The sequence below is a fragment of the Monopterus albus genome, unplaced genomic scaffold (genome assembly GCF_001952655.1).
Source record: "Monopterus albus unplaced genomic scaffold, M_albus_1.0 scaffold134.1, whole genome shotgun sequence".
Classification (NCBI taxonomy): Eukaryota; Metazoa; Chordata; class Actinopteri; order Synbranchiformes; family Synbranchidae; genus Monopterus; species Monopterus albus.
The window spans coordinates 2227799-2237111 of NW_018128014.1; the positions used below are offsets into that span (position 1 = coordinate 2227799).

The 9313-nt window shown below is 43.7% G+C and overlaps 1 protein-coding gene and 1 long non-coding RNA gene across 4 annotated transcripts in view; one reads left to right on the top strand and one right to left on the bottom strand.

Annotated features, from left to right (window-relative positions):
• Positions 1-805: 805 nt before the first annotated feature.
• Positions 806-1993, bottom strand: LOC109967734 (uncharacterized). Its single transcript, XR_002275976.1, has 3 exons — positions 1713-1993; positions 1366-1452; positions 806-1066 (listed from the first exon to the last, which is right to left on the bottom strand). It is a non-coding gene; the product is annotated as an uncharacterized LOC109967734 (long non-coding RNA).
• Positions 1700-9313, top strand: part of dennd6b (DENN/MADD domain containing 6B) — an 8482-nt gene continuing 868 nt past the window's right edge. The window contains exons 1-18 of one of the 3 annotated variants that reach the window (XM_020613511.1): positions 1700-1849; positions 2157-2373; positions 3209-3247; positions 3337-3379; positions 3454-3563; positions 4446-4526; positions 5781-5886; positions 5983-6062; positions 6345-6407; positions 6493-6548; positions 6724-6846; positions 7564-7674; positions 7957-8051; positions 8445-8510; positions 8585-8649; positions 8735-8824; positions 8976-9029; positions 9154-9263. In XM_020613511.1, the coding sequence (XP_020469167.1) occupies positions 1812-1849; positions 2157-2373; positions 3209-3247; positions 3337-3379; positions 3454-3563; positions 4446-4526; positions 5781-5886; positions 5983-6062; positions 6345-6407; positions 6493-6548; positions 6724-6846; positions 7564-7674; positions 7957-8051; positions 8445-8510; positions 8585-8649; positions 8735-8824; positions 8976-9029; positions 9154-9263 (1547 nt within the window). In that variant the 5' untranslated portion in view covers positions 1700-1811. Of the gene's footprint in view, positions 1850-1999; positions 2053-2156; positions 2374-3208; positions 3248-3336; positions 3380-3453; positions 3564-4445; positions 4527-5780; positions 5887-5982; positions 6063-6344; positions 6408-6492; positions 6549-6723; positions 6847-7563; positions 7675-7956; positions 8052-8444; positions 8511-8584; positions 8650-8734; positions 8825-8975; positions 9030-9153; positions 9264-9313 lie in introns of those variants that run through there. The other 2 variants (XM_020613512.1, XM_020613513.1) reach the window with 2 other exon arrangements.

Here is a 9313-nt window from a genome sequence, read left to right on the forward strand (position 1 = left end):
TATCAAAAATGGAGTAGTTTGCAAAGTGAATAACAGCAGTAATGATGTTGGTGCTTGAGCAGTCTCAGTTTACATTTACCATAGACATTGCTGGGACATTGCTGTCCCAGGACTGGACACACCACTGGCAGATGGAGCAGCTGTGCCAGATGATGACTCAGCTGCAGAGTGAACTTGTGAACCCATGCCAAATACCAAATGCTAGCATTACATTTTTGGCAATAAACCCACAAAAACATTTCAGCAATCTTGTTGCTGCCTTACAAAACAAGTAAACAGTAAACCAACATAAGGCTAGTATAACATAATAAGCAGTATTAACAGCAACAAACAGTGCAAACAATGCAAAATAAGCTGTATAAACAGGCAGTAAACAATGCAGACAGACAAAGGAATGTTCATTGTGAAATGGGATAAATAGGGATAAGGGTTAAAGATAGAGTACTTAAAACTAGAAACCTGTACGAGTCTGTATAATCTGTACAATGTATATTTATAGGTGTTGCACTGAGGCTTATTGTCCAGTCATACTGTCATTGGTTAAGTGTTCATCAGAGTGATGGCCCGGGGGAAGAAACTCAGCTTAGAAACTGTCCCTGTGCCTGGTTGTCTTGGTGCACAGTGACCTGTAACCAGTAACCAGTAAAGGAAACACCCCAATGACTGATCTGCTTGAAATAATCTCAAGTCAGTCTCCAGCCAGGAAGTCAACAAGTCTACTCAATACTGTTATCAAATCAGAGTCTTAAATCTGAGGATTGCATTCAGCTTTTATTAACAGTTCTTAGTGACTGTTCCCAAATAATGTGATCTGCCAGTGTGACCATTTTTTACAAACAGTGGAAGACAACCAAAAACTGTCAGTATGGCCGACCTTCACTATCTGGTTGGGTGTATCTGCCTTGTGGTAGTAGAGAAATCCATTACAGACAATGTGACCTGTCCCCTGCCAGTGGAACAGCAGCTGTATTGCCTTAACAGGTGAGGTGGTGGTCCTCTCTGCGAAGCTTTGCAGAGACGCATACTCCAGTAGAGTGTCATTATGAATTCCACTGAGTAGATAGACCTGAAAATTTTAGACAGATGAAGTGAGTAAGAACTGCCTTGTAAAACTCAGCTTTTTGTTTCCATTCTTGGCTATTTACAGTAATATTTGTAGTAGTTTTACCACAACTTTTACATTAGAATACACCCTCTGAAATGCAGTGTTTAAAATGAAGCTCTTGGTTTTTGTATCCACACAAGATCCTAACCTTCAACCCAAGTGACATAGAAGACAAACAGTATTTACATATTTTCTTATTTATCAGAATGGAAAACACAATCTAAAAGTGCAGCTTGACCATTTACTGTAAGTGAAGTTACCTTGGCATTGTGAAAGCCACAAGTGCAGCTGAGAGTTTCCTTTGTTAGGGTCATTTGTCCTCTCCAATGCAGAACGCATTGTTCTATCTGCAGACATAATAATAAAGAACTGTTTTACAGAACTGAGAAACATTAACTGAATAATGTTATAAAAGCGATGTGACAGATTCAATACCAGCCATAAACTAGTCAAATTGACATTATTATAACTTATTATTATTAGCTGTTCTGTATCGTGCAGGTGTCTTTTAGTAGGTTTCAAAAGTTAACATCAAGTGTACTAAGTTGCGGGCAACAGCCTCGGAGTCTGTGAGGCCGGGGTGAAAGGGCAGATCTTAGTTTGGCACCTGGGTCCATCGGCGTAGCTCCACATCTTGGGGGACGGCCCCAGTTTGGCTCCAGTACCAACATGTGGTTTCTGCGACACACTTGTCTCTGCTCTTCCAATGCCACAAACCTCACCGCTGATACAGCAGCACTTCAGGTTGCACGTTTGATTGTTTTGTGGGTTTTGTGTTGTTTGCACCGTTTTGGTACATAAATACGGCGGAAGACGGAGTCTACATAATAGCTTGAGGCCATAAATGTGTACCAATGATTATCTCTCACAAACTTAGACCCCCCCCATATAGTTGACAAACGTGTGCAGGTCGAATCGACTTGAAAAACAGCCAGGCATCAGGAAAAGTAAGATCAGGGGTTTGGGGACGCATAGAGAAATGGCCTATTTACCGACAACACGGCTCATTTTATATAAAGTGCAAACCGCATGTGTCCTTTTTTGGTTGCAGTGTCACCTCTTGTCCACCAGAGGTCTCTCTCACGGTACCGCAGGACCGATGGAGGTCGTGGAGCTCTGAACCGGGCGCGATGAACCCGTTTGACGGCTCCGGTTCTCCCCGACATGACGAGGTGGGGGACAGCCGGTGTCGGTGGGCCCGCTTCTCCTCCTGGCTGGAGTGTGTGTGTGTCGTTACCTTCGACCTGGAGCTCGGACAAGCCATAGAGGTACAGAGGGAGCCACCTTAGCATCGTTAGCATGGTTCATCATCAGGGGTGTAGGTCAGGTATCAGTAACTGATCTCAACACACGCCCCGATATTAATGCACCAAATGAGCGTGTGCTTTGCTGTCGGGGTCTGGTGCACCGTAATCTGTTTGTAAAACAGACAGTTTGATTTAACTGCGCCTGTGCGCAAATGCACCTGTTCTAAATAACGGATTCACCGAGAGACAGTCGGGTTCGGGTTGAGTTCGGCGCGCAGCGGTACACCAAACCATTTATAACATCTACACGTCCTGTTGTCTCCATGGGTGGATTACTGAACGGACACAGGCCCAAGGGCGGATCTAGGACGTTTTGGGCACGGAGCCGGGAGTGGGGGGTGGGGTTCATTTGAAATACATGTAAGAGGTCAGTTAAACCCCCTAGTTAAACCCCAGACTGACAGGCAGGGTAGTTGGGGAGTGTAAAAATGAACTATTTACTGCCATCTGTTTCAGGTGTCTGTTGATACACACTGTGTCCCTAGGGATTGGAAATAGTCAAGTTAAAGTATTTAAAAGTAATTAAAGTTTCTGTTCCCAAACTATGACAACCTGTGGTTTTCAACGATTTCTGCCTGTAGCTCTGGTATCTGTAGTTCTTAAGAGTCTGGAGAAGACAGTGTTAGATCATGTACAGGACAAGCATACAGTAAAGGTGAAATGATACACAACATGTAGATTTTATTGACATGGCTGGTGTTGAGATGGCGGTGTGTAAACTGAATATTGTACTCTTATATTCTTGTCATCTTATTTGTTAATGCAATTTGGTGTAAGTTCATTCTTACTTTTTCAGTTGGTGTATCCTCAGGATGTGAAACTCACCGAGAAGGAGGTATTTTTACTCTCTTCTACTTTATATTTCACTCACTTGGTTTATTGATGATCATTTTATTGATAATGATTCTAATGATTTGTTGTCAGAAAACTAGCATCTGCTACCTGTCCTTTCCTGACTCCTACTCAGGTAAACTCTGCTGCCTGACAGAATAGTGCTGTAGGTAATAGAAGTCAGAGGTCACATGGTCTATTATTTCCCAGGGTGCCTCGGGGACACGCACTTCAGCTTCAGGTTGCGTCAGTCAGTCGGTCGCAGAGCTTTGAGGTTCAGAGACAACGTTTACAACAGAGACGCTCCGGTCACCCTGCAGGTGAGGCCCCACAGGAAACGGCTGGTTATTGATCGACCAGCTGACTGTTTGATTAGCTCCTATGAGATCAGTGCAGTATGAACACAGGTGTCCAGACACTATATTTACTTTTTCCATCAGAGTTCAGGACACATGACTCTCAAGTGACAGGCCTTGATATGAATAAAAATACATTTATTCACAACTGAAGGGGACTTGTTGACCTTCATTCTCGGTTGATTGAAGAAGACTCGGGACACGCGTTTCCCAGTTGCCATCATAAGATGGTATAGTCTTCATAAAGAATCGGATGGGTCTGTCCTGCATATATGGTGGCCAGAGAAATTTCTAGCATCTCCTTGTAATTGTAGCCTTTTGGGGTTACCTTTAATGGTGCGTCTGAATCCATGTAGCACCTTATGCAGAAGCTAAAATGCAGCTTTGAGCCCCGTGGAGCGTATGTACAGCCTAGGAAAATGTTTGAAATGCATCCAGTAGTTTAGAATGTCTTTGCTCTTCCTGGCACACACCCGGCCACGTATGACCACCTGCTGATGCATGTAGCATGTATAGAAGGTGTAATCCTAAACTCATGCTAACCAGAATCACTAACAACAATTTATTGAAAAATTAAAAAATGTAGATCAAAAAAAAAATCTGAGCTGTTTTTGAAAATATTAATTGAGAGTATCCTGGCCTTAAACATGTTGTGGTGATTTGACGGTGGCTGCCAAAAATAAACTGGCAAAGGCTGTTAAAACTACTGGAAAAATTGTGAGTCGATCCCCGTTGGGCTTGTTCCCCCATGCTATTCCATATGTTTGTTGTAACATGACTCGGTCACCTGTGCGACAGGAGTTCACTGACGACCATCTTGTTTACAACTTTGTCTTGTCTCTGCAGACAGAAGTGTCCCATTTCTTTGGTTACGTCTATTTCAGACAAGTCAAGGACATCTCTGTGAAGAGGGGGTACTTCCAGAAGGTCAGACTCACCTGTTCACACCTGCACTCACCTGGTCACAGGGGAGCTCTGTTTCACACAGTAGATTACCAGTTAAACCAGGTTTATTTGGTGATTCACAGAGCAGGGGCCTGTTCTTTGTGTGTGGATTAGCAGGTTAGCCAGGTAACTCTGTGGACCATTTCACGTTATCCCAGATCTGCTGGTTCTTCAAAGGTTTCTGGATCATGTTTGTTGGCCACATATGTTTAAACACGAGGGGTTTGACTCTAGTACAGAGGCTCTGTGTGCTTTTGTAAGGAAAAGAAAATAGGAAAATATGTGCATTTAAAATGGGAAAGAATGGGGGAAAAGAGAGAAACAATCTAAATATATTCACACACTGGCTGAAGAACTATCAGGTCTTGGCGCCTCAGAGGACCTGTTGTCATGGCAACATGTCTGTAATCTCAGACATACGTTGGGAGTAGGTTAGTTCTCGGGCTTATTCAGTGTAAACAAGATAACTTCACAGATTTAAAGCATCTCAGAGCAGGAAGTGACTCGCTGACATCGGAGCCATTACAACAAGATGAAAGTTTAAAGAATACTGATGGTTCTGAGAGACCAGCAGGACCCGTCCCGACCTACTTTTAATGAAACGGTATCGTTTCAGTCAGGAATAATTTATTGGACTGTTAGCGCCTCATATTAGGCCCAGACAAAAGGAGCTGTGCTTTCACCACACAGTCAGGGTAATGTGGAGAGGTTAGGAAAGAGCCATCTGCCGAGCTGTTCTAAAAGTGCACCTGGCTCTGAAACAATTCCTCTGAGACTGCCTTCTTCCTCTGGGCTTTAAAAACAGGGAGAGTTAATTGATCTTGCCTGTGGAATTGATTGCGGCTGAGGACTCGACTTATTTTAACAACAGCACGAACCAGCGGCTTGTGATGAAGTGAACAGTGAAATAATGTTCTGGAGCTGATCTGTGTTGATCCAGAGGACACGTCAGTGTGAACTGTTCCAACTGTAGACACGTCTTCTGAGCCACTTGCTAAACCGCTGATAACAGACTTCCTCCCTGAAGGTTTATTGCTGCTGCTCTTCCTTGTTGGATGTTTTACTGTGTATCTCCTGCAGCAGTTTTGTCTTTTTCTCTGATCCCGGTTCAGTTTGTTACACCTTGTCTCCAGCCTGTTCTGAGCCTCGCTCATGAAGCACCTGTTCAGCCTGGTGATGGCTGTGTGGTCATGTGTGACCTACGGGTATCTGATTGGGTCACTCTCCGTCTTTCAGTCTCTGGTGTTGGTGTCCAGGTTGCCATACACTCACCTGTTCCACTCGCTGCTGCAGATCATCGCACCTGAGTTCTTTGAGAAGTTGGAGCCCTGCCTCGAAGCAGGTGAGGGTGTCATGCTTACACTATAACCACAAACCAATCAGAGTCGTACGTTTCACTCTGTTGAAATGTCACCTGACATCTTGTACCCATCCTCAGTGTGTAATGAGATCGACCAGTGGCCTTCACCCGTACCTGGACTGACCCTCAACCTGCCTGTGATGGGCGTGGTTTTACAGGTGAGGCCAGGAGCAAATATCTGGTTGTTTGATTTAAAAAGTCAAGGGTACAAGAAGCCTGTGGACATAAAAACTGAAGGGCTGACACCTGCGGCATTTCACTAACAGCCAATCACAGAGCTCAGTGTTCTGTCAAACAGGTCGATGTGAAAAAATGCCCATTAGATTTAAGGGCAGAAGAAAAGAGACTTTTTCCTCATGTGTCAGATGTCACTAACACCTGAACGACCAGCTCTGGATGTACTTTACATATCCTGTTTTGTGTTTTTGTTTGTTTTCTAGGTGCGAATTCCATCAAAGACAGACAAACCAGGAGGAAGTCCAGTCAAACAGAGTGCCACAGAGGTCAGAGACTTTCTGCTTTCCTGCTTCAGTTGCACTCAGTCTTTGCTGCTAGTGAACTTGAATAGGAATGTTTTTGTTTGGTCAGAACCTGGTGCTGGCTCCGACTCTGCTGCCCACCATCCACGAACTGGACCTCTTCAAGTCAGTCCTTGCTTCTACGTGCTGCTACCTGCTGATCGCTGTCATTTTCTGATTCAATTAGTTTTGGTTACTTGTCCAGTACATTTAGTCACATTTGGTTCTGGTTTTATTTTTCCAGAAACATGCCAGCAGATGTTTCTGACAGCAGACGGTTTGCACTTTGACCTCTCCTCAGGTGTTTCCAGTCCGTCCTGATCCACCTGCAGATGCTCTGGGAGCTGATGTTACTCGGAGAGCCGGTGGTCGTCATGGCACCCTCTCCTACCGTCTCCTCGGAAACCGTGCTGGCACTTGTCAGGTAACTGAGCGGCCAGTGAGAATGTGTTCGTATTTTGTGACTTGGACACAGTTTAGGATTCAGAACTTATCTCAGTAAATTACCACATATCGGTATGTAACGTTTCTTTTCTCAGGCTGAGTCACCTTTTGTGTCTCTGTGAATGAACTTTAGTCCAGGTTGAATCTTGACTTGACTGATGTCTCTGCTTGGTTTACTTACATGACTTTAAAAACATAAATTGATTGTATTGTTGAAATTTGACCAGTGTTCAGTTTTCTCTTCATTTTATTTTTGTCCAAAGAAACGACTTGTTGATCATGAGCCCAGCACTCACTGATCAGGAGATAATGACTGGATGGCAGGATTTATAAAATGTGTAAAATCATGAAGACTGGTAATGTTTTAGAAAAACATCTAAATAAAAACACTTCCTTTTAAAAGTAATGTTAAAAATAAAGTCAAAATTTACAGTGAAAATATTCAGACATATTTGATGTTGGAAATGAAACATTTGGTTTTCTTCTTAAACATTGGTGAGACGTTAGTTATGTAGGATTTGTATTTATATTTATTTCTCCAGCCTTGTTTTCTCCAGCTAATGTTGTCAGTTCAATTGTTTCTTTGCTCCAACATGTTATTTATTGCATTTCCTATCAGTGATCTGTGACAGGAAGTTTTAATGAGCCCCTGGCAGCCAATCAGAGAGCAGTGTTTGATTAATTGCCATGGTAACAGCATATGTGTCCTCAGCTCCATCAGTCCTCTGAAGTTCTGCTGTGACTTTCGTCCTTATTTCACCATCCACGACAGTGAGTTCAGAGAGTACACCACCAGGACGCAGGCTCCGTGAGTTTACTGGGCTAGCACCCGTACGGCACACCTATACAAACTTGTTCTGATAACGTTTGTGTGTGTTTCAGTACAAATCAGCTTTTTTTTAAATCAAGGAACAAGAAGAACAAAGAAAATAACTTTAATAACTTTGTGGAACATGCTGAACTATTTGTCCTACTCAGACTCGTTTCACTTGCCATAGAAATAAAGTGTACAGATTTGCCACAGTGTGCATTGTCCCCTGGGAAGTAAAACCAGTTTCCTAAACAGAAATGTGACCTTTCTGTCACACAGAGCGAACGTCGTCCTCGGAGTCACTAACCCGTTCTTCATCAAGACGTTTCAGTCGTGGCCTCATGTCGTCAGACTGGGAGAGGTCAAGATGGCCGGTAGAAAACCTGGTTCTCTCTTTCCTTCTCTTTTTTTCAGTTTCTTCCCCACCTCCTCTTTCCATTCCTGCCTTTTCTTCATACTTATTTCCTTTTCTTCTTTATTGGTGTGTTCATTCTTCTGTTCAGTATTTAATGGTACAGGAACATTTATGGTGCATGCATTAATCCAAAGTGACCCCCATTAAAACCTGGCGTGAGCGGAGAGCCTTTGAGACTAATCCCTAAAAGTGTGCTTCAGGTTTTTCACTGAAGCAAATGAAGACGAGTGCAGGGTGTGTGCCTGTCTCAACCTCTGACCCGGCGTACATTTAGTGAAACACATGAGAAAGTTTGCACCATGTTGATTAGATCAGACCGTTTCTCATATAAAGTCTGTCTGACCGCTTCCAGGTGATTTACCTAAACAGATGAAGGTGAAGAAACTGTCCAAACTGAAAGCGCTCGACACCAAACCAGGTAACGTGACGGCCCAGTGTGAGACGTTATAAATCTGATGCTGTGGTTTGAGAGGTTTCTGTGTGTCCCCGTAGGGATCTACACAGCGTACAAGACGTTTCTCCACAAAGACAAGATCCTGATTAAAAGACTGTTGAAGGTGAAGCAGCAGCACAAACTGCACATTAGCCCATGAACAGGATGAAAGCCTGTTTCATTTGTTCTGTACCTGTCTTTGCGTTCAGGGGATTCAGAGGAAAAGACCTTCAGAGGTTCAGAGCGCTATCTTGAGGAGACACCTGTTGGAGCTCACTCAGAGCTTCATCATCCCTCTGGTGAGAAATCAGTCTCTGCCTGTTTTCTTTTCAGTCCTGGTGGTAAATGTCAGCTCGAATATTCACACAGTTCACAAAGTGTTTAAACCTAAATATGCATTAGCTGTTTTTAATTAAACATGTCAGGTTAACCCTGCGTTTTGTCTGTCAGGAGCGGTACATGGCGAGCCTGATGCCTCTACAGAGATCTGTGACGCCCTGGAAGGTAAACAGGAAGTGGTTCCTACGTGATGAAGTCACAGTGATGTCATCAGTTGGGAGATGGAACCCAGTTCATGTGTTTTATGTTTATCTGCTCTCTTCGGTCTCTGTTGTGTTTTCTTGTTCAGACTCCTCCTCAGATTCGACCCTTCTGTCAGGACGAGTTCATGTCCACCCTGGACCACACTGGCCCTCAGCTCACCTCAGTGCTCAAAGGTGATTGGATCGGACTGTACAGGTGAGTCCCACGTGTCTGCACGTGAGAATAAGGTCACTTTGTGTTCTTAG